Below are 25,628 nucleotides of genomic sequence, written 5' to 3'. Positions count from 1 at the left end.
ACAGTGGCACAATTTAGACGGGTGCAAAACACACAGCAGCAATTGGGTACAACCCCAGAAAAGGCAAGAGGCATAATTCTTCCTTTGGCTACTATCATTCTCCCTCAACTGTTCTAGATAAATTGAAGGACCTGAAGATGTTAAGCCTAAAGAAAAGAAGGCTTAGGGAGAGACATTTAGGGAGTGTCTTCAAATATCTGAAGGACTGTCACATGGAAGAGGACAGAACAAGCAGCTGCAGAAGCAGAGAGAGAGAAAGAGAGGGAGAGAGAGGGAGGGAGAGGGAGGGGGAGAGGGGGAGAGAGAGAGGGAGAGAGGGGGAGAGAAAGAGAGAGAGAGAGAGAGAGAGAGAGAGAGAGAGAGAGATTGAGATTTAAACTTGATGGAAAAGGAAAACTTCTTCACAATAAGAGCTATTTATCCAAAAGAAGAGTAGGGAGAGAAAGTGGGTTTCCCCATCCCGGAAGTCTTTAATCAGAGATTTGGTGATTCCTTATCAGTGATGTTGTAGATAGGACTCTTGATCAGCCACAAATTGGACTAGTTGGCCCTGGAAGCCCCTCCGCCTTTTAGATTCTTTAATTCTACAATTTTAATTTAGTTTTTGGAGACAGATGAAGGAGGAGAAAAAGGAAAATCTTTTTTTTTTGTATTTTGGTTCGGTGAGTTCAGATAGGGCTAGGGCAGCTCTTAGAAGTTGTCTAGGATGCTAAAATTCCAAGTAACACCTTTTCCTCAGTCTCGAATGACCTACAATTTAGAAATACAACCCAAGAATTTCTGTAGGAAGAAGTGAAAATACTTCATCTTAAGCTATTTTGATCTGATGGGAAAATACAACTCAGGTTGTTTAGTACAACATCAGAATGGAAGGAGGTATAACAAGGTAATTCTAGCAGTGGGCATGGCAGGAACAGGAACAAAGAGGTTATGGGAACAGAATGCCCCCCAGGTATCCTCAACACAACAGATCTGGGTATGCAAAGAAGATGAAGAGCAGAGTTCTTTATAGCACAGAAATATGTGCTAATCTAAGCTAAGGAGGCTGCTCTTTGTCTCAAAAGTTCACTGCTGGAAGAAAATAAGCCATTATGGAAACGATAAACAAATAAAGCAAATAAGATTTCGGCCAAATGGGAAACCATTCAGGATCCACAAAGTCTGAGAAGATGATCTCTATACTGCTAAGGCTTATCAACTAGAGTTCAGTCAAGAGTAAGTTGATCATCCAGCCCTCTGACCAGTTTGCCCACTGCTTAAAGTGCCTTCCTCTACTAGTGAAGGGCAGTCATTCATATACTTCGTTTGTCACCAGAGACACACTTAGACCTCTGCAAAATGCAGTCACTGATACACAAAGTAGTGGGTATGATGCAGCTCTGAGAAAAATCATGTTATGGCCTTCCACCACATATGAAACTATGAGGGTGGGGTTGTTCCCAAGAGGAACCAAAGGCACATGATGTCATCATGTCCTTCATATACAATGATGATGCTACTAACCCATCATGGAAAGAGTATATACTTTGGGTTATTTTTCCCGGTAGGAAGGATGGATTTTTTGATGAGTCAGGCACACAAGCTACACGAGAGGCTAAGGAAAAAGCCAAAGGAGAGCGTGGAGAAGGACTATCCTGATACCTGAAGGTGTTCAAAGGACTTCTGCAATCCTGGATACAATGAAAACTCTTATTAACCTGTCAATCTTGGCATATTTGATTCCTCACAAAGAGACACACTCCTTCAAAGGCTGAGTTTTCCTTGAAGGAAACAGGGCACTACATATTCCCTATACAAGTAGTAGATTTATCTTCCTCTCTCGCTTTGAAATGCTACTGACCTGACAGCAAGACTACTCACAACACATTATTTTTAACTCTATGGAAAAGGCTGCCCAAATTGCTCAGAACAAAAGGCAAGCCTCTAGAGTAACAGGTGAAAACTATTTCAAAGGTGAACTGAAATGCATTTTAAAAATAAATAACTTAATAAATAAATTGGTCTACTCCTTACAATCCTAAGACACTAACAGAATTGACAAAAGGAATGAGGAGAAAAAGGAGGTAAAAGCAACAGACAAATCCTGGTTCTCCTATCCTTTCTCTGCCTAAGTACCAAGTTGCTCTGGCAACAGCTAAAAGCACCACCTGATACCCTGTGGCACTCCTAGGATTTAAGGTTAATTGTGTGGGGAAGTGGAAGAGGGGGGAGACTGTCACCAGGGAAACAGGATTTGGCAGGGAAATGAACAAGTAACAAAATGAGCAGCAACCACAGAGCTCCATTATCACCTCTCCCTAAAAGACTTAAGAGGATCAAAGATGGTAAGCAGCAACTCCAGAAAACTCTCATTTGGTGAGCTTTTTACATGATTCTTAACAGGTAGGAAAACGTGACAAAGAGAATTACCTGAACAGATTTCACTGCATTTGGTTCTAAAGCAAATTCTCTAGCAACATTCACATTCTAGTAACAAAGAGGTGGTGGGAAGCTTGGATTGTTTACAATAACCAGACTACATTCTTCTTCATACAAAGACAGAGCCACACTTCGGTGTCAGGAAAGTGTGTCCTAGAATTGTAAAAGAGTCATTTGGTACCTGATCGCCACTTCTAACCATATCTAACCACTTTTCTCTTTCTGCTGCAGTGGCCCTGGGTTAGGGTGACTGCTTACTGACAGAAGGAAGTGGTGGGGAATCTTTTCTTCCCAGGAGACTCTAAAAATACACGGGATCTTAGAGATTACATTAAAAATTCTTTGCATTGGTAGCAAGTACACAGACTTAGCAGCTGAGGACTCACCACAGGGAACAAGGCATAGTCCTCAAAGGGCAGTAAGGCCTCTTCAAACAGAAGAGCCAGGGCTAGGCTAACAACAAGGAACAGGTTAGGAACATGGCAGTGGAAAGAGGCTGGGCAGAAGAATTCTTTCTCTTTAGCATCTCAGTTTCTTTTTATAAACATGAGCTTTCCCCTTCCTTAGTGATTTGGAAAGCCACAGGTGAAGAGGGCAGAGGCCCACTTCACAAATTTATAAAAACAAGGAGGCTAGCATGTGCCACAAATGGCATAAGGATTTGGGGAAAGGAAGCCACCCCCAGCTCAGTGGCATACCTTGTATGAAGCAAAAAAAGAGACAAACAAAAAAAATCCCACTTCCTTTTAGGTTCTTGTCTGATGACTTCACAGAGTGATATCCCTGAAGTTTATATCAGGAGAAACTGTCCAAGTGTAACCTGTAAAAATGGTGGAAGGGAAAGAAGCTATTCCTAGGTCAACAGGCAGGCATGCCAGGCAGGCAAGTGCAAACTTCAGAAGCCTCACACTCAGCATTTAAGCAGGTTGTCCATAGAAAGCAAAAGGTGTCAGGAAAAAAAAAATCCCCCTTTGCCCACCAGACCTATGGCCTCAGCCCCTCAGCTGGTGTAATATACATGGTAGTAGAGAGTTTTGTTGCGTAGCAGTGAGTAGGAATTGTCAAATTTAAGCAGGTAGATGCCTTCTCCCGGGTAGTCATGACAACCAGCCTGTACATCTCGATGGCTATCTCTCCGATAAACTGGCATGATCTCCCCATAGCGATTCCGCAGAGAGCTCTTGGAGCCCATCTCCACATCTCCAATTGGGACGAGTCCTACACGAGGAAAGCAGCAGAAAGGTTTGGCATTAGGTCAATGGGCAAGCAGAAGGGAAAGTCAAGAGGCAAGTCCTGCCTCGAGGGACAAGGGGACAGACTAAGTTAACATTTCAGGGTCCTTCATAGTCCTCAAAGTATATAAATAGTTCAGGATTACAGGAATAACACATTGTGACATTTAGCAAGAAAACATTGGTTTCTTTTGCATGGGACAGATGAAGGCTGGCTCTGAAGGAAAAAAAAACATAATAATTTAAGTTAACCATAAAATTTCAATTTTCCCTATTAGAACACAATAGCATATGAAAGGATGTGGTTCTCTATGATTCAGGATGCCCATAGATTTCCCAGCAGTCATGGACTCAATAGAAAAAAATCTTAACCATGACTACTTTAAAGAAAGCATGAAGGGAAAAGATTTTAGGGAGATGCTGGAAAATGAAAGAACTCTACTCATATGATGAGTGTAATTGGCTTGGTTCTAACTCATATTATTTTATTGAAACCACCACCTTGACCTCCCACACCACCTGGATTGGCTTTGGATAAACAATAGAGTAGACAACCCTAATGTTCTTACATAAGTGTTTTTCAGTGTTTCTCTGGATACAAAAATGTCAATGTGTGACACCCAGTGTGAATCACAGAAGCTGGACAGGATATCTCATCGTGTAAACAGTACAACTACCTCAGTGCACAGATGAAGAAATTCAGAGATAAAACAATTTGCCTCAGGGGTCACATTTTGAGCTAGTAGAAGAGTGAGGATCAGAGCTCCAATTATAAAACTCAGTCCAAGACTCCATTTTACCACTTAGGACACCACGGGGGAAAATCAGTGGTTTGTTTGGGTAGAGTACATATAAATTTAGAAGGCTGAATGTTTTAGCACCAAACTATTTTCTGATGCTATTTGCTAGACTGGACCATGTACCACCCATCTATATTAGTTATATCAGTCCACTTGACTTCACCAACTTAAAATTTAAAAAAAGGATCTTTCTTCCTGCTTTCCACACTATTTCAAGTTGCTGAGAGACAAGGTAAGGTTTAGTTCTGGAACTCTAAGGGGCTCAGTCAACAGAAGAATTCCCAAACACAGGAGACTACAATTGAGCTAGTGTCAGAAGAAGTAGGGGATAAGGCTTCCCTAGCTACTCTTTACCCAGTAGATGGTAATAGGGATCTAATTACTGGGATAGAACCAGCACTGTCCGGAGTTATCTCTTGACAGGGGGCCACTCACCACATCCCAAACCAACCACCCTGGAGGAAGAATAAGATAACCCAATCCACACTCAGGCCAGACTGCTGACCAGTGGCTTCTGTTGGCTAGGAGGACCAATGCCCACTACCTAGCCTCACTTCACCAGCAGCACAGGTGAAGCAGACCCAAGCCTGGCCCATTTGACCTTGCAATGCTCTTTAGAGACTAAATTTCTCTACTCATCTGCTACCCACTACTATCCCTTCGCCTTCATTTGTTTCTGTTCCTATCCCTATACTTATCAATCATCAGCCATTTAGGAAAAACTGTCCCTAGCCTCCAATTCCTATTATCTCCTCCTCATCTTCATTCCCCCTCCACCCTATTCCACACATATTGTACTTCAAGCCTGCCTAATCCTCCTACTGTGCCATCAGGAATTACGGTCCCATAGTGAACAAACTCCCCTTCACCCTGAACCCCCCTCCTTCCCCTTTCTCTTATGCTTTTCCATTGGCCCTGACTAAAACCTCTCTAATGACATTACATCCCTTGCACCCCTGGCATTCTTCTTTGGCACTGGACGCACTTTTTCTCACATTCCTCAAGACACTGGTCCTAGAGGAGAAGCTGGAATACTTATTACTCTCCACTATCATTTCCAGACTCTACCTTTACTTAACAATCTTTTCTCTTTTGCAGTTCACTTGATCTAAAATTTCCACCCAATTTGTTTTTGTTTTTTGGTCTGTGTTTTCTTTCACAACGTGACTTACATGGAAATGTGTTCTGCATGACTACACATGTATAATCTATGTCAAATTGCTTGCCTTCTCAATGAGGTGGGGAGGGGAGGGAGTGAGAGAATTTGGAATTCAAAATTTCAAAAAATAATGTAAAAATAATTTTTATATTTAATTAGAAGAGAGAGTATCCTCTCTAAAATATTAAATTAAAAATGTAAATAAAAATAAAATAAAATTTCCACCCAATTTGAATTATGATAGCTATAGTATATCGACACCCTTCCCCCACATCATCCTCCCTCCTTATTCAAATCTTCAATTCCTGCTCTTACACAAGGGGGCTTTCATAAAAATTTAGAATAATCTTCCCTCAAACTCCTTAAACTGTATCCTTGCCCTCCTTAAATCCAACCAGTTACTCTTTCACTCAACCTCAACCACACATAGGGAATGGTCACATTCTCACTATTATCCATAAATATTCCATTTCCCTAATTCAATAACCTATCCTATTCCACTGCTCTTTATGGTTCATCTTCTAAACCTATTTTTTGACCTCAAGACCTCCAGCTTCTCCACAATATTTTCTCAGACCTGTTCTGACTTCCCTTCCCTTCCTCTCCAATCTCAACCCAATAGTTAGCTATTTCAACTCTACACTGTCGTGTTCTTGAATCCTTTGTCCCCTTCTAGCACCACTCATCCCTTGCCAAATCTCAATCTTAGATTACTCTCACTATTGGCCTCCTCTGCTCCTACTCAAGGGCTATTGAATGCAGCTGGAGGAAGTCTCACAACCATACTGACAGTGTACATTAAAAATTTCTGTTATCCATACTCACTGGACCCCAACTACAGCAAGGCAGTTCACTTATTCTTCCCCAACTGATTTGCTATCTCACTCCCCACAGAAGTGATTTCAAAATGTCTCTCCCCCTCCTTCCCAGCTTGTTTCTTCATTGAAAAATTTCTGACCATTCAACATAAGCTCATTCTTTTTCCACACAAGTTCCCTCTCCTTCCAATATCTTAATCTCAAAGCCCCTCGATATCATCCCCTACTCCTTCATTTCTCCCAGTAACTGACCAAGTGGTGGCCTTTCTCCTATCAAAGACAACCCCTGTAAGGGTGCACTTGACCCCATCTCCTCCTCTCTTCTCTAGAATGTGGCATCAACCACTATTCCCTATTCTTGAGTCTTCAGTTCTCCATAAACATCCACTTCCATGCCTACTACTTTCAAACATGCCCAAGGTTCCCCCAACCTTAAAAAACCTTTACTAGACCTCTCGTTATCATCCTATATCTCTCCTCTATTTTCAGCTAAATGCCTTGAAAAAGCTGTCCACACTTGCTACCTCTACTGGCTTTCCTTTCAAACACTCCTCAAACTCTTACAATCTGGCTTCTGACCTCACTGACTAAACTGAAACTACCCTCTCCAAAGTTCCCAATGATCTCTTAATTACTAAATCTGATGGTCTTTTTGTAGTCCTAATCCTTCTCAACCTATAAACTTCATTTAACACAATCCTTTTTGGATACTCTCTCTTCTCTTGATTTTTGTGACACTTCTTTCTCCTGTTTTATCTTCTATTTGTCTGACCACTTTTTCTCAGTCTTCTTCGTTAGTTCATCATCCATAACATAGCCCCTAAATATACCAAGGTTTTGTCCTAGGCCCTCTTCTTTCTATATACTCTCTCTCTGGGTAAGCTCATCAACTCCCATGGGTTAAGCTATCATATAACCACACCTAATCTCAACTTCAGTCCTGCATCACCAATTACCTATGGGATATTTCAAACTGGATGTCCAAGAGACAATTTAAACTCAACGTGTCTGAAACCAAACTCATTATCTTTCCCCCTAAACCATTCCCTCTCCCAAGCATTCCTATTTCTCTCAAATATATCACCATCCTTCAAGTCTCCCAAGTTCATAACCTTGGCATTATCTTCAATCTCTCACTACCCCTCACCCCACATACCCAAACATATGCCAATTATTTCCATTTCTACCTTCACAACATCTCTCACATCTGACTCTTTATCTCCAATTACACAGCTATCATCTTAGTTCAGGCCCCCATCATCTCTCACCTAGATTATTACAGTAGCTTCCAAAATGGCTGCTCTGCCTCAAGTCTCCCATTGCTCCTATCTATCTTAAATGCTTTTACCAAAGTAGTTTTACTTAAATGTTGATCTGACTGTGTGACTACGCAATCAATCAACTCCATGGGCTTCCTATCGCCTCTGGGACCAAATATAAACTCTTCTGTTTTAGCTTTTAAAGCCCTACACAAATGGGCTTCAGTCCATCTTTCCAGTCTCACTGGATATCACTCTTCCTCTCACACTCTGCAATACAGCCAAACTGGCTTTTCCTCTGCTCCTCACACAGACACTCCATCTCTTACCTCCACGACTTTGTACTGGCTCTCCTCCATGCACAACATGAACTACCTCCTTACCTCTGCCTGATAAAATCCTTTTTTTCTTTTAAGATGCAACACCAGCATCATCTTCATGAAGTTCTTCCTGAGCCCTTCCTGCAACTGCTAGTATCATCCCTCCAAAACTGTAAATATTTATATTTATTCACTTGAAATTTATGCTGTATATAGTTTTATATTTCCTCAATGTCTCCTTCGTTAGAATTTAAGCTCTTTGCAAGCAGGAATGGTTTCACTCTTTGTACTTGTATCCCAAGCAACTAACATGGTATCTGGTACAGAGTGGGCATTTAATACACTTGTTGACTGACTGACTGGTCTACACTACTGGACAAGGAGCCAAAAGGTCTCAGAGAAGAATACCTGGGAAAATATGGACAAAATGGACCCATCAATCCATCAATCACACTTTAACAATGGTACAACTGGAATGGAGACTAGCAGCAGCTGGAGGGAATGAAATAATCCAGTCAGCTGTGGAAGTTCAGAGGAATGTAGGCCAATGAGAATGTAACCACACAACTTGGAATTAGTCCAGGGCTTTGGGATAAACATCCTTCGACCAAGGAATTCCATAGAACAGTGGAACCAAACTCAAACAGAAATGGGAGGGCACCATCCATAAGGATTCCTGAGGGCTGCACACTAAGCAAACCACATACTAACATTATCTATATTCTGGTACATTTTGATTTGTTTTGTTAAGCATTTCTCAGTTACATTTTGATCTGGTGCTGGCCACACTCTGGAGTGTTACGGGTCATGCGTTTGACACTTCTGCCATACAATACCAATTTTATTTCTGATCTGAAACACATTGCCTGCCTTTCCCCAATTAGCATTGTCCTTGGGCCTCGCTCAGTACTTATTTAGAGGGAACAATGTCCCTAAATGAAGCACCTGAGTGTTCTCTCAGAAAGTACCTTAGACCTTTAGCTCACAAGACCAAATGGAATTCTATGACTAGCTTGAGGGAATATGACAGAGGTACAATGTAGCCATCTTAGAATAAGAAGAACCTGCTACAGCTCAGGATTAAAAACAGGTAGTGGAAATTGCAAACAAGGTTGGTGTCATACTTGCCTTCAATCCCTCCCTCCCCGTCCTCTTCATCATCCTCATCCTCATCACTGGACTCACTGACATGCACAGTGACAGCAGTGCTGGTTACAGGGGTCCAGTCAAAATAGACACCAAAGCCAATGTCATAATTATCAGTGGCAAATTCCCAAAAGAGGCGCTTCCCGTCAGGGTGGGTGGGTACACGTACTGTCACTACCTCACCCCGCTTCACCACCAGCCGAGAATTCTTCACCTTGCTCATCTTGGTTTTGAATTCCTTCATCTTGGCAAAGGTCCATATGGATGGAGGAGACAGAGGAGGTGTTGAGACTGAAAGAAACAGAAAGTTTATCATAGGGGGAGGGGACACTTAGGAAAAGCTAGACAGACCTGGCACTTATGGAAGCATGGCAGTAGAAAAGCATTTTTCCTATCCAATTCTTTGACTCTGTCATCTCTCCTTTTTTTTTCTTTAAAGAGCCCATGCAAAGACAAACCACTTCTCTCTCCCAAGATCTCACCTCTTCTCTGTTCTCCGAGGAGATCTGCAGACTCCAATTCAGTTGAGAGGGCATCCACAGTTCCTGTATCTCCTGTGTCTGACTGGATCATAACCACGTCTCCTGATCCTTTTGGTGCTTGGTACTTGCTCATCTGAACAACAGATTCCTGGTTGAAGGGTATGCCCCAGAGGTCCTTATTAAGCATTCTTTGCCCTGAATAGTTCAAAAAGCTTCTGGCCAAAAGATAACTTCACCCTAACATTGGCATCAGTAATGAAAACATTTCCCCTCTTATCCTGCTTCAAAACCTAATATCCTATTTAACCTTGCTCCTCTCCTCTTCTCTCAATGACCAGGCTTCACTCAATTTCTTCTGGCCTACTCCTATTCCTAGTTGTTAGATTCTTATTTCAAAGATTTCTCCTTACTCTTTCATCTGCCTTTCACAACTTACCCAACTCCACGCTTTCTAAAAATCTTTGCCCACAACCGTGATCATATTCATATTTTCTTTTGCATTAAATTTCTGCAACCTACTCTAAATTTTTTACCTCTTATCCTGCGGAGGCACCTCCCTAACTATTTTCATCTGTTCTTATGCCACCTGGGACTTAACTCTCCCTCCCACAGTGCCATGAATTCCCCTCCTACTTTCCCTATTCACCTCCCACCTTCCAGGTAACTGTCAATTAATACTTCATAAAAGCACTGTACAAATACACAAGACAAATACTTTCTTCTCTGTACCACCTGGCTCTTTGGTTCCATGTTTAAATTTCGTTGTCTGTTTACCTTCTCAGCACCCTGAGGTAGGAACCGTCTTGTTCTCTATTTTATTCAGCCCTAATGGTGCTCTGCAAATAATTATAATCTAATCACCGACACCAAGGGGGGGGTGGGGGGAGAGCCTGGTTTTATATTTAAACACTGTTTTTGCTTCCAGAAGCCTGACCTGTAATTTACAGTCCAAATGTAGTCAGCTTTGTCTTCTTAGATTCAAAGCCTTCTCTAACTCATGTGACCAGTTCATAATCTAATGTTGGATGTTTCCTTCAGATCACTGTTCTACCTAAGAGAGGTGTGTTATTACTCCCTGGCTCCTTCTCCCAGTAGCAGTTAGTTAACAGAAATGCTATACCTACTGGCAAAAGGACAGAATACATCACAAAGAAACTGGAAAGAGCGTTAGAGGCTCTAGTACTTTCACTTACAAGTAGTGTAATTGTGAATATGTGGAAACAGATCTAGTTTGTAATCCTTTTCCAGTTTTCTCACAGGAGTACGTTTCCAGCAATAAATTGTTCCAACTGTCCCCTGTGTGTATGTGTAAGCCAGACCCCTTGAAGTGGTGTTCAAAATGAGCCCTCTCTTCTCCCAAAGGAATACTTTTTTATTTGTCTCTTTAATACTTCCTCTACCCCTAAAAGAATGAGGAGTTCTGCTACTAATATCATTCCTCTGAAATCTTAACCAGAAACTTTACGCAGATGTACATTTTTTTTTAAGTGGGGAAGGGAGAGACAGAAAAAACACAACCTAGGGATAAAGACATCATAGTGGAATAGAAAGAACATAGAATTTGGAATCAGAAGAACTGGTTTTGGGTGTTGGTTCCATTATTTACTGCTTATGGAGCTGTAAGGTCACTTTTCATCTCTGTGCCTTAATTTCCTCATCCACAAAATGAAGGGGTGGAACTAGATAACTTCTAAAGTTCTCTTTTTCACTCAAAAGGGCTATGATTCTACAAATATATCTGATTATTAATGAATTAATCTGATATTAAGGCAGTTTTAAGGAACATGGTATCATAATTTTATTCAATTCATTCATTATTGAAGCATTTAATGTGTTGGAACAGAGGAGAGATGGAATTCTGTGAGATAAGCTAGAAATACAAATCTGAAAAATTAGCCTTCTTAGTCTGTAATTTCTGTTTCTACTTTTAATTCTCAAGTTATAAAACCAGACAAAACTTAAGAGGATAATTCCTAGACTGTGGTATCAAAAACTGTCCCCTTTAAGATATGAGAATACATGCTCCTTACCTCTTTAAGAAGTTGGTCTCCTGACAGTGGTTCCTGACCCACCGATGCCTGCTCCTTCAAAGCACCATCACCTTTTCCAGGATTTTCTGCTACATCCTCAGTCACAGAAGATACAATCTGTGGCCTCTCAGAAGAAGATAACACATGAATTCAAGGGCTCTCTGAAGAAACATTCACTTTGGAGCAACTTTGTGAAGAAGTTGGCATCTAAAGGATTCCTCTCTCAGCACTCGGTTCTGCTGCCTACCATGTCCTTATGTTTGCAACGCGTTAGCTGACTAATCACTAAAATTTGGCTGACTTGAAAGTTTTGAAAACTAGGGCTCAGAGGCTGAAAAGGGCAAAGTACCTGTCTCCTAGGATCCATGACAATCACTTCTACGGATGATAAACAAGAGAGAAAAGGAGGAACCTAAGTTGTTCTACTTTACACAAAGGACGTGGAGAGTCGGAGAAGGCACCTAACTCAAATCAGAACAGCCATTACTAAAACAAAGGTCATTTAAACTGATTGACAAACAAATCTACTTGTACTCAAGGGGCAAAGTCTTTCATTATTTCTTTTTACCACAAAATAATCAAATGACCACAAAAAACATATGATGCCTCTTAAGTCATATTGGGGAAATACCTACATTTTGGAGTCAGTTTGTTAAAAATACAAAATGGTATAAGTCCCTCAGTTTACTGATTACTTCCCTCAAATACCTAGAAAAGGGAATATTCAGTTTTATGTTTAAATATTTCCAGGATCAATTATTTTACTGCTCTGGATATTCACTCCACTGGTGTAATCACAACCCCTCCTTGCCTCTTCGAGAGTTGCTGTGGCTGGAAAAATTTATCACCTTGAAACCAAGCCGGTGAATAACTTCTCCAAAGTAAAGTATGCTGGTCTCTGAATGACATACATACCATCATCATTAGCCTCTCCACACCATTATCACTGGCCCTTACTTTTGAAACCTTTTCCAACTGGTAGAATTGACCAACGTTTGCGTACACCAATGGCACAACCTTTAAGAACTTGCCAAGGGCATCTCCATGTCACTACATGGCACTGGAGGAGAATTTCAATCTATCCCAGAGTGAATGAGTTGATTTGTACAGGACTACCTTTGAGAAACATGGATATACATGGTCATCATGGGATCATAGTCTTAGAGCTGGAAAGTTCACCTAGTTCAACCCCCTCATTTCACAGATTAGGAAACTAAGAACCAGGGAAGTCAAGTAACTTAGTCAAGGTCAGCCAGGTAACATGTGGAAGAATTGGCATTTGTACCCTGGTTCCCTGACTATATGTCCAATACTTATTACAATGTGCCCTCACTACCTTTTCTTTAGCTGGTTATAAGCATTCCTTAGGGTTTACAGCATTTAAAAAAAAATCAGTAGATATGATCTGTTGGGTTACTGTGTTGCTCCTCCTTTAACACAACATATGAAACTGGATATTTTTTTCCTCTGGGCATGTTAATTTTATTTGAGAAAAAAGAACAATAATAATGACCTATCAACCACAGAGCATTCAATCTGTCTCACTAGAGACAGCAGGGGGATAAAAAAACTGTATCATTTTTGACAGAGATGTAAAATAATTACTAAACTTAGGCTTTACCATGTGCTGGATTTTAAAAAACAAACCTAAATGTCGTCTTGCCTAAGCCTGCTCTTTTTTCCTCTCCTAAAATAAGTGTATTTAATATCAAAAGGAAAAAAGCTCTTCTGTGATAGCAGCTCCTTCAAATCAGCATGTGCTGAAAATAACGTAAAATGAGGGGATTGTATTAAATTATCTCCCACCTCTAAATCCTATGATTCTATGAATATGGAGCAGAGTAAGGAATGGGGAGAGAAAATTAAGAAAACTGATAGCTGTTCCCATTCTGTAACTAGGGTAGTAGAAAGGGCACTATAAAATTGAGATAATACTTGTACTATTTGACTAACTGGGTTGTTAAGAAAGTTCTTTGTACACTGTAAGACAGTAAAGAAGTATGAGCTATTACTTAATAAAATTCTCAAGAGTCTTTAGGAGGCTGTTTCTTCTAAAGAGTTTGTTATATTCAATAACCTAAAACCTTAAAAATAGAACAAAGTCTTTCAGAATACTAGACAGCATTTACACAGTGCTTTTAAGATTTTGCAAAGCACTTACAAATATTATCTTCTTTTATCTTCACAACAACTCTGGAAGACAGGTGCTAATATTATCTCCATTTTACAAATAAGGAAACCAAGGCATAGAGGTCAAGTGACTTGCCCAGGGTCGCAAAGCAATAAGGGGCTGGATTTGAACTTAGGTCTTCCTGTCTCAAGGTCCAGTAGTCTATTATTCATTATATTGTCATCATGCTGTTTGTAACTAGCATTCTGAATTCTGGAAAAGAAAGAACTTTTCCCTTAGAGATTGATAGAAAAAGAAGAAATTATGTATAGGTATGAGGGGGTGGGGGGAGGAAATCCCACAACCCACTTATATGACTTGGCTGTGTGAAAAGACTGGACTTGGATTCAGAAAATGGACCTTTAAATTGTGGCCCCTCTATACACTAGCTATGTCACCCTGGGTGAGTCATTTCACCTCTAATATCTCAGTTCTGACAACAGGGAAACCGGGATGATAAACTTACACTACCCTAAATCACAGAGTTGTGAAGATAAGATATATATTATGAGATATAGGATATATATATTTAATATATGAGATATAAATGTATACTATATGAGATATATAGAGATTATACATTATAATAGTTTACATTTACATAGCACTTGCAGGTACCAACCTATCTTACAGATATCACCAAACCCTAAATGGGGTCATAAAGAGCAGGACACAACCCAAATGACTGAACAAGAAGACCAATCAGAGGACAGTCTGTGGTTAAGTCACTGTCTTTCTAAGCCTTCTCCACTCATATCTTGAGATGATGGGCAAGGAGATTACAATACAAACACGGACCGCCTATTCAAAAAAATGGAAAACCCCCAAACATTTTTATGTAAATACACTTTAAGTCCTTTATTTTATATATGTCTGAAAATAACAGTAGCTGACATTTGTATTTTTCAAAGCCTTTCATGGTCTGGCTCAAGTCTATCTTTCCAGGTAACTTCTCTTCATGCACTTTACCTTCTGGCCACACTGACTTATTTGCTGTTCCAAAGACACCATATATCTCATCTTTTATCTCTGTGCCTTTAAAGGTACAGGCTCGTTCCCAGGCCTGGATGGTACTTCCTTCTTTTGGAATTCTTAGCTCCCTTCAAAGCTCTGTCTAAACACCATTTCTCTCATAGGGTCTTTCCTGATCAACATCCTCTCCCAAGCAATTACTACACTCCACTCCCCACCCCAATTACTTTTGTGTTTACTTGTGTTTACTGTGTATCTATTTTGCATATGTGTCATTTCCCCTGGCAGAATGTAAGCTCCTTGAGGGTAAGGTTTGTTTTGTTTGACTTTGTAGTGTCGGGTACACAGTAAGTATTTTAACAAATACTCATTGAAGATCATAAACTTAATCTCATTCGCTTCTCATAGCAACCCTATGATAATAGGGGCTTATTGTTGCCCCATATTATAGACAAGTAAACTGAGACTCAGAGAAGCCAAGTGACTTACCCACAGTCACAAAGCTAAAGTGTGTCTAAGATGGGATTTGAACCCAATTATTACTGACCCCGAATCTAGCAATCCCTCCATCACAACAGGCTGCCTCTCATCTGATCAAGAAACTATGCTTAAAATGTCTCAGTGAGTCTGATTTATGTAATAAAATTTAATGAGAAAACTAGTAGCTTAAAAATAGGTATCAGAACCTATAAAACAAAATTCAGGACGGATGAATTAAGTAGGACATAATGGTGCCTATTCCTTATTTTTACTTGTCTCGTCCTGAGGGCTGCTACTCTCTTCCTCACTTTGAGTCCTAAGGCAACAAGAAAAGATCCATAGAAGTTCTGGGGTCTGTTTATTTCAAAGAGCTGCTCTCCCTACCTTCGAGGTGAGGATGAAGGTTCCTGATCAGAGGCAGTCATCACTGAGGAAGCAATATCACTGGTTCTGTGGTTTGTATCCTCATTTTCTAAGGAGGCAAAGAAACAAGAGAAAATAATTTAACATGCAAGCGAAGACATACAGGAAGCACACTGTTAATTACCTGACAGATTTCCTTGGGGGAAAAAATGTTAACAAGTTCTCTTCTTCTCAACATATTCAGGGGCACAGTCTTTAAATCCTGGAAGGATAAACACGTAAATTTTTCAAGTTATTCAACCATTCTATAATCACAACACATTTGTATGACAAGAACTTATGTACCAAAAGAGTTTTCTGCCTAATTCAGGCATACTATAAATCAAGAATAGATTATTCTTGGAAAGCAAGAAAATTCTAAGTATGCCTAATAGAAGACCAGTCAAAGACAGAGTAGAATATGGATAAAATAGACTGGTGGTTCAGAAAACCATCTTTGAATCTAACAACCATAATTCTATGACACAAGACTGAATTCATTCATTTATTCACTCCATTCAACAAAGTTTGACTGAATTCTACTAAGTGCTTGGGATACATAGAAAAGAAATGTTAAGACTCAGACCTTTGTAGTCAAAGAAATCAGCAATTCTTCAATCACTTCTGCAGGTTTTTTCAATACACGGTAATTCGTCTGGCTCATGGTGACTTGAATTCATTTAAAGCATCTATGTACTACTGTCTCTACACTGGGCTTCAATTTCCTCTAATCAATGTTAGCTTTTATGTTTGAAGACCAATTTCATTGGACAAGATGGAAGCAACATAAGAGTCGAGTAGGTCCGTTATCCGTTAACAATACCTCACTTTCCCAAGTCTTGTCCCTTGCTTGGTCATCATCTTGCTCTGAACATAACTAAAAATTTATGAAGGCTATTTCTTTCTCTACATAGAAAAATATTTTTTTAAGGAGGAAATATCAATGGATATAAAAGATAATATAATATCAACCAGCCCAAGGAATTTTTCAAAGGGGATTAAGTACTGATCTTTAGAACATAAAAATACATCTAGGAAAGAAATCCTTAAGGAAAGGTCATTTTGTACTGAACCAAAATGTAGAATACTTACAGGGAACTAGTCTAATTGAGGATATCAGCATTGTGGTCTTCACAGCATCTTGATATCATAATATGTACACAAATATTTTTAGAATTAGGAACAAAATGTTTCTGAAAAACTGATAAAATGGCTACGTATAATTTTTAAATTAAAAAGAATTCTCTGGATTATTTTTAAATTAAGTGATATGGGGGCAGCTAGGTGATACAGTGGATAGAGCACCGGCCCTGAAGTCAGGAGGCCCTGAGTTCAAATCTAGCCCTAGACATTTGACACTTACTAGCTGTGTGACCCTGGGCAAATCACTTAACTCCGACTGCCTCACAACAAATTAATTAAGTGATATGGGTGGGAACCATGAATAATATAACCATACTTAGATCCAGAGGGGCAGTAAGTGATGAAAGTAGATATGAAGAGATATAGTTCTACATTCAGAAGTATAAGGACAGGGGAAAATGCAGTCCTGCTTTACAGAAGGAGACAATTATATAACTCCAGTTTTTTAAAATGCCTTATTTTAGTGAGCTAGAAAAACCAAAGAAGAAAAAGCAAGATGTACTGATAAAAATATGACTTATCTGATAAAAGTACTAATAAAAATTTGTGAAGCAAATTTCTGTTCAGGTACGAGGTTGGCCAGATGACTTTTGTAGCCCCTTCCAACTCACAAGTCTTTGAAATTTGGCAAACATAATACAGAAGAATGGTGAGTGTACCCTTCAAAGAGGCAATAGGGTCCTTGAGAGGTCAAACGAGATAGGGGAGGAAAAAAAAGGAAATCCAAGATTAACTCCTTAATTTATGATTCATAAAACAAAACTGAGCATAGTCAAGTGAGAAAAGAAGTTCAGTTTTAAAAGAACCTACTTTGTGTCTAATACAACTTTCCAAATGAGAGTTCTTTTTCCAGACAATATATTAGAAGCCTAACATCAGAATTTCCTTATGTTGCTGTAGATTCCTATTTAGTGAGCATCTTATACTTTCTCAAAAAAAAAAAAAAAGTCAAGAAAGCAAATCTATAATGCTAGAGAAATGGAATCCCCACTCTTGGATTGGCAGATAATTATTCCTTTTTCTTTGTTTTAGAGCAATTGATATTATTATTTACAGATGGGAGATATTTAAACAAAAAATTTCAACATCCGTTTTACAACTAAGTCATAAGACCATGCAAAACAACCTTTCAAAATTCCTCAGAAGGACACCAAGACAGCTAGGTTTCAGATTCCTGGTCTGGGATCATTAATACTAATATTATAGAATCATAGAAGTTTTAGACTTGAAAAGGGCATTAGAGACAATCTGGGCTTATACTTCTTTTACAGATGGAGAAACTAGAGGCCCAGAGAAATGAAATGACATGTCCAAGATCACAATGCTAGTTGGCACAACTAGAGTTAAAATACCCAGGTTTTCTGGGTCTTCCTTTCAGAGATGTTTTTTTTTTGTTTGTTGTGTTTTGTTTTGTTTTGGGTTTTTTTGGTTTGTTTTCACTGAGACAGATCCTGGGTCACCACCAATCATCTCGACTTTTGTCTGGTCACTGGACTCCAATGATTTGGGAGGAGACAGACTTTGCGCAGCTCTGCCTCACTTAAATCTAATTCAGGCTCAAGTCAAAACATCACGAGGTGATGTCATTGGTCCTCTTTGAGACTGAAGGAAAAGGAGGCAGCTAGGTGGCACAGTGGATAGAGCACCGGCCTTAAAGTCAGGAGGACCTGGGTTCAAATCCAGCCTCAGACCAGACATTTCACACTTACTAGCTGGGCAAGTCACTTAACCCCAATTGCCTAAAAAAAAAGAGAGAGACTGAAGGAAGAATAACAACATCACTGAGGCAGTGATCATATTGCTGCAAGTAAAAATGTCAATCAACCAATAAGCAATGAAATGTCTGCTATTTACGAGGCACTATGCAACAACCAAAGCAAGCCCTGTGTAAAACTGATCCCAGTTGGAGCTAGTGCACTTTTCTCTCCCCCAAACTCCCTGGTCTTCATTTTGCATATATTATTTATGTATGTACTTAAATATGTACAGCTTGTCTCCCCTGTCAGAGTGTAAGATCTTTGAGGAAAGGGACTATTTAATTTTGTCTTTGTATCTCGTTGCTCAACACATATTAAGTGCTCATTAAAAGTTCACTGAAAAAAGTATATCATTTCAGACAAAACTGTAACAGGAAATTAGAAGATAAAAGGAATATTTGCTGTATACCAACTGCATACTGTATTATTTCAGAGCTATGAATGACTGCATCAATTCTATTTCAACAGTTTTAAGCGTTCAGCATCTTATGGATAAGACAGACAACTATATCAAAGTAGCAGTGTGCTCTATTGCAGAATTTCTTCCCTTAGTGCCCATAAAGACCCCCTAAATTAAGACAAATGATGCAACACTTATGCGAAGTATTTTACTTTCTAAAAAGCAACTTGTTCTTTTGGGAACTGAAGAACTCATATGACCCCAAGCAGAAGAGGTTATTAAAAAACAATCACATTAAATAAAACAAGTGCATCTTGATAACTGAAGTATGGCAGCTCCTAAGCTGGTTTCTTACCACAACTTTAGTTAATAATAAACGTGTGACTCTCCAAAAGGTATGAAAATGAACTACAGTTATCTGGGATGGTTGCTAATAAGTTGAAAACCGAATCCTTTTGCTAAAAGCAGATACAGATACACACTCTCTCTCCATATTCCTTATTCTCCTTTGGGAGAGTATAATAGAATTTTCATTCAATCTCATTCTTTTAGGGTTGTTGCTCATGTATTATGTTATTCTCTAGGGAAGGGTGAAAGGAGAATGTGACCAGATGAGTTCCTCTTACACTTAGCAGCTTGCAGAGTTTCCTCTTAAGGCTACCATATTGTAACAGAGCTAAGTCCAGTATCCTAGCATCTCCTACAACATATTTTCATCCAAACCTTAAACACATCCTTGGATATTCCAATTGTAATCCTTTAATACAATTGGAAATCTTTCAGAAATTAACTATTTATAAGGCTGGGAATATTTATATTTATTTGAATTTGTATATTTATAATGACAATTTATAAGCCTGGGAAAAGCTTAGCCATACAGGTTCCACCTGTCTATCTTGAACATTCACAAGGTTAAAGATAGGAGAGGTAAGTCAATTATCCTTCCTAACTTCCAAATCTATCAATGGCATCATCACTTTCCCCATAACCCAGGCTCAAAATCTTGGTGTCATCGTTGACTCATCACTCTCTTTATGTCCTCAAATTCTAAATTAAATCAGTATTTCTTCTATATGTATCCCTCTTTCATTCCACTAAAATTTTTTTTATTCCAAATTTAACTCAAAAAATGAATATTTTCATATACAAAGAAAAATGAAAAAATTTTATGTGAAACTACTATTACATACAGCTTTGGTTTTTAAAAAAGTACTTAAATACAGGACATTACTTTCAAAACTGTCCCCATTTGTTTCTTTCTAAACTTAACTCTGATAACTTCTGTGCATGTTTAACAATGCTTCCATAACCTGCTTTTCTTTTACTTTGGCAATACAATCTCACCCTCACAATCCAAACCCCGCCCCCCACGCAAATGAAAAATGGAAAATTACAATCTTTGTAATAAATAAGTATAGTTAAGAAACATAAATCCACAAATATGCCATTTCCACAAAATGTTTATCTCATTCTGCACCTCGAGTCTATTATCTGTTTGTCAGGAGATAGGTGGGTAGCATGCTTCATCATTGGTACTTTGGATTTGTGGCTCAGCTTAGTTCCAAAACGATTTCCAGAATGGCTGGACAAATCCACAGCTCCACTAGCAGTGAATTAATGTGTCCATTTCCCCCAAGGGCAGCTAAGTGGCACACTGGCCCTGGAGTCAGGAAGACCTGAGTTCAAATTTGACCTCAGACATTTACTAGCTGTGTGACCCTGGGAGAGTCACTTAACCCTGTCTGCCTCAGTTTCCTCACCTGTAAAATGAGAAACGGCAAAGCACTCCATAGCTTTGCCAAGAAAACCCCAAATGGAGTCATGAAGGCACAACTGAAAATGACTCAACAATACGTTTCCCATTTTACTTTTTTGTCATCTTTGCCAATCTATTGGGTGTGAAGTGGAACATTAGAGCTGTTTTAATTTGTACTTCTCTAATTATTAGTAATTTTGGAGCATTTTTTATATAGCTGTTGATGGCTTGGATTTCTTCCTTTAAAAACTACCTGTTCATATCTTTTGACCATTTATCATTTGGGTAATGGCCCTTGTTCTTATAAATTCTAATACTGATTTTCATTAGATACCACTTTCATCATTAGAAACAAATGTGAAAGAGCTTTAGGCATATGAGTCAGAAGAGCTAAAATCATCTACTTAAACAGCTCATTTTACAGATGAGGAAAGTGAGGCCCAGAGATGTTAAACGACTTTCCCAAGGTCACACAGGTAATAAAATAAGTAAGAAAGTCAGGATTTTTTTACCCAGATCCCCTGACTCCAAATTGGTTTTCTTTCCACTGGACCATGCTGTTTCATATCAACTAGATGTGTAATCTTGAGCAAGTTATTTAACCTATCAATGAGTCTCAATTTCCTCAATTATAAAATAAGGAGTTGGGACCAGATGGTTTTTAAGGTTCCTTTCCTGTTCTAAAAATGTTTCATGAAATTCCTTGTTTCCTTTTATCTAAACTCTACCCATCCTGCAAGTTCCAGTTCAAGGTCCACTTTAACTGCTAGAGAATATTGAAAAACTTATAATTATATAGTCCCATATTATTTGTTTTAGTTTCAAGTAAACTCATTTTGTCTCCCCAAATAAATTATAAGTTTCTTGGGGGAAGGGATTATGCACTGTGTTTCCAAGCTCCCCCATTTCATTAGCATAATAATAAACATGTGAATATTTATTGACTGACAATTAACATGAATTCTTCCAACATACTCCAATGGACATGTGATCTCATTAATAAATATACTTCTCCCAAAGATGCAGTTGAGAGATGAGTTGTAAAGAACTGTTCCTGGCTCTGATACTATGTGACCATAGGCAAGTCATTTAACCTATCTCAGCCTCAGTTTTCTCAACTATAAAACAAGGATACTACTATTCGTAGTGCCTTTGCATACAGGGTTGATGTGAAGATGAAATAAGATAATATGTGTAAGCACTATAGAAATGCCAGTTATCATCATCATCAACCCAGACCAACAATGCCTACTCTTGTCCATGTCTTCCTTCATCTACAAGGGGTCTGCCCAACGTTGTAAGGGCCTTCTTCTCATTAACTCCAAACCAACAGATGTATCATATCTGCTTTTTCTACCACCACCAAAGAGAAAAATACAGAGTCTACTCAGTCTTGTGTCAACTAGTGAAATTAGATAGTTTTCCTTGGGCTACAATCCCTTTGGACCTGGTTGAAAGTCTCATTTCTGCTACCTACAACCTATATGTCTTTCATTACTTATCCTCTCTGGGTCTCAGATGCTTCTAAGGGGATTGAACTAAGACCTCTAAAGTGCTTCCACCTCCCTCAATCCTCCCACCCCAAAGTTCCAACCAAATGCTACCCACCTTTTCCACTGTGCCCTCTGGAATGCTTGCTCCATAGGCAACAAACTTGCTTTCATCTTAAATCTTTTCTTCTTCTACTTCTTCCATTTTCTGGCAATCACTAAGATCTGGCTGCCCCATGAATACACAGGTTCCCTAGCTACCCTTTCCAGTACTGGCTGCACTTTCCTTCCCTTATTCTTAGCTCACTGGCCAAGGTAGGGGAATTGGACATTCTTTGTTTCTTATTACCACTTCCAGGTTCTCCCTCTACTACCATTACTGACTTTCTCCTCCTTTGAGGTCTATATAATCCATATCTTCCATTCAATCAAAATCCTAATAGCTGTTTTCTACAGATCTCCAGAGTACCCTCTTTTCTTCCTCAATGAGTTCAGTACATGGTTCACAATCTATCTCCTCCCCAACTCCTGCCCTCAAACTAGGGCACTTGAACATACATACTGACACTCACTTAAACACCCTAAATGCCCAGATTCTCAACTTTCTCACTTCCCATGATCTATTCTTCAGTCTACCTTAGCCATATGGAAAGGCAGTCATACTCTTAGATTTTGCCATCACCCACAAATGTTCCACCTCTATGTTCAAGAGCTCTGAAATCCCCTTATCTGACCACAATCTATTGGCTTTTCACCTCTCTCTCTGCTTCCCCTTACAAAACCCTATTCTTCACCCACACTATGACGTCCAATCCCTTGACCCCTCAGTTCTCTCCCAGGCCATCATCTCTGTACTGGCCACTCTCTCCTTTTTTCCCTATCTTGACTCCTTAGTGAAACAATTCAACTCTATATTATATTCTTCTCTTGAGTCTCTTGCCCCCTTCTTATATTGCTGATTGTGCCCTGCCAAGTTCAGCTTTGATCAGTCTTTGCTCCTAAACGTATGTTGCCGAATGAAGGTGGAGAAAATCACACAACCATTCTTATTGGGTCTACTACGAATTTATATTACACAATACCTCTACTGGTCCTTCCTTCACTGCAGCTAGGCAATCACTCCTACATCTCCCTTATCAACTCACTATCCCACTCTCCACAATGTTCTTCCAAACCTTTTCACCATCCCTCAAACCTCCCATGGCTTTCCCCTTCTTCCACTCTCTTAGCTGAAAACATCATATTTTACAGAAAAAAAAATGAAGCCATTCACTAGGAGCTCCCTCTTCTTCCCTCCTCCTCATTGCATATCACACAGATGCCTTCTGCCAGTATCTCCTCCTTCATTCATCCCTGCCTCACATGAAGAGGTAGCCCTGCTCCCTGCCAAGGCAAACCCCTCTACCTGCACAAGGAATCCCATTCCATCCTGTTTCCTCCAACAGATTACTCTCCTTTCCCTGGCTCTCCCCTTCTTTCTTCCCCAGGCCCCCGCACCATCATCCCCACTTATTTTCAATCTTTTCCTGTTGACTGACTCCTATAGTGCCTTCAAATATGTCCATGTCTCTGTCATCCTGAAAAAACCCACACCTGAGCCTTCCATTCCCACACTATCATCCTATAATTTTTTCTGCCCTTTGCGGCTAAATTCCTTGAAAAAGGCTGTCTACGATACAAGTGCCTCTACTTCCTCCCCTTTTCCTCTCTTCTTAACTCCTTACAATTGGGTTTCTGACTTCATCTTAGTCAACAGAAACTGCTTTCTCCAAAGTTGCCAATGATCTCAATGGCCTTTTCTTAATTCTCATTCTTCTTGGCCTTTCTGAAGACTTTGACACTGTCAATCTCCTTCTCCCCTTTGATACTTTCTTCTCTCTAGGTTTCTGGGACACCACTGTCCCCTGGTTCTTGTCCTACCTATTTTACCACTCTTTTTTGGTCTCCTTCGCTGTATCTTCATCCAGATCATATCTGCTAACTGTGAGTGTCACACAGAGCTCTGTCCTGGATCAACTTTGCTTTTTCCTCTATGCTACTTCACTTGAAGATCTCATCAGCTCCCATGGATTTAATAATTATCTCTATGCTGATGATTCTCAGATCTACTTATCTAGTCCTAACTTCTTTGTTGATCTCCAGTCACACATCTCCAACTTCCTTTCAGACATCTTAAACTAGATTGTCTAGTAGACATCCTAAATTCAACATGTTTATGAACTCATTATATTTTCCCCTAAACCCTATCCACTTCCAAACTTCTCTATTATTGTCAAGGGCACCACCATCTTTCCAGGCTCCTGGACTCATAACCAACTTGTCACCCTCTATTCCTCACCATCTTTCACCCCCCAAATCTAAACTGTTGCAAGGCCTGTTGATTTCACCTTTGTAACATTCCTCAAATACACCCCCTTGTCTTTCTATGATAACTGCTACTACCCTTGTATAACATTCATCACCTCATGCCTGGATTACTGAAATAGCCTACTGGTTGGTCTGCTTGCTGTAAAGTCTTTTTCTACACCAGTACATCCTTCATTCAGTCACCAAAGTGGCATAGGACCAATCATATCATCTCTATACTTAAAAAACTCCAATGGTTCCGTATCACGCCCAGGATCAAAAGCAAAATCTTCTGTTTGGCATTCAAACTCCTTTATAACCTAGCCTCCTCCTACCTTTCCAGCCTTCTTACACCTTATTCCCTGCCATGTATACTCTGATCCAGTGACACAGACTTCCTTGATCTGTGCAAGATATTCTATCTTTTGGCTCCAGACATTCTCCCTGGTTGTCCCTCATGCTTAGAACACTGTCCCTCTTCATGGCTACCTCTTGGCTTTCCTGGATTCCATCAAGCCCCAGCTAAAATTTACCTTTATACAGGAAGCTTTTCCCAATCCCTCTTAGTTCTAGTGTCTTTCTTTTGTTAATTACTTCCTACTCATCCTGTATATAGCTTGTTTATACTTATTTGTTTGTTTGTTGTCTCTTCTATTAGATTATGACCTCCTTAAAGGCAAAGACCATCTTTTGCCTTTCTTTGTATCCCCAGTGGTTAGGAGAAATAGTAGGTGCTTAATAAATTACTCACTAACCTTCAATCCCATTATTATAAGTCCAATGTCACATAGTTCATTGAAGGAGGTAGGAGGAAATGGGAATATGTCTCAAAGGGGACCCTGACATGCTCCCTTGAGTATTTCCTGTAGCTAGTAGCCTGGGAAAAATCAGTGAAAGGAGGATCCAGCTGGAAGCCAAGGAAAAAATATTCAGAGACAAACACTAAGAAGCTTTCACAGAAAAGTCATGGGAAAGAGTTGTAAGGTTCTCTTCCCTCATCCTTGGTGGGGGGGGGGGAAGGGAGAGAGGGAGAGGGAGAGGGAGAGGC

At 39.6% G+C, this 25,628-nt stretch overlaps 1 protein-coding gene across 2 annotated transcripts in view; it reads right to left on the bottom strand.

The window, feature by feature from the left end:
- Window positions 1-326: 326 nt before the first annotated feature.
- TMED8 (transmembrane p24 trafficking protein family member 8) overlaps window positions 327-25,628 on the bottom strand; it is a 27,432-nt gene continuing 2,130 nt past the window's right edge. Inside the window, exons 2-6 of one of the 2 annotated variants that reach the window (XM_027844804.1) lie at window positions 15,671-15,758; window positions 11,665-11,788; window positions 9,635-9,782; window positions 9,135-9,443; window positions 327-3,636 (exon numbers count right to left, since the gene is read on the bottom strand). In XM_027844804.1, the coding sequence (XP_027700605.1) occupies window positions 3,419-3,636; window positions 9,135-9,443; window positions 9,635-9,782; window positions 11,665-11,788; window positions 15,671-15,758 (887 nt within the window). In that variant the 3' untranslated portion in view covers window positions 327-3,418. The remainder of the gene's footprint in view (window positions 3,637-9,134; window positions 9,444-9,634; window positions 9,783-11,664; window positions 11,789-15,670; window positions 15,759-25,628) is intronic. The other variant, XM_027844805.1, reaches the window with a different exon arrangement.

This window comes from Vombatus ursinus, unplaced genomic scaffold (genome assembly GCF_900497805.2).
Source record: "Vombatus ursinus unplaced genomic scaffold, bare-nosed wombat genome assembly UNPS02014945.1, whole genome shotgun sequence".
Taxonomy (NCBI): Eukaryota; Metazoa; Chordata; class Mammalia; order Diprotodontia; family Vombatidae; genus Vombatus; species Vombatus ursinus.
The sequence above is the reverse complement of the archived record's forward strand: the minus strand, read 5'-3'. Positions and strand labels throughout refer to the sequence as shown.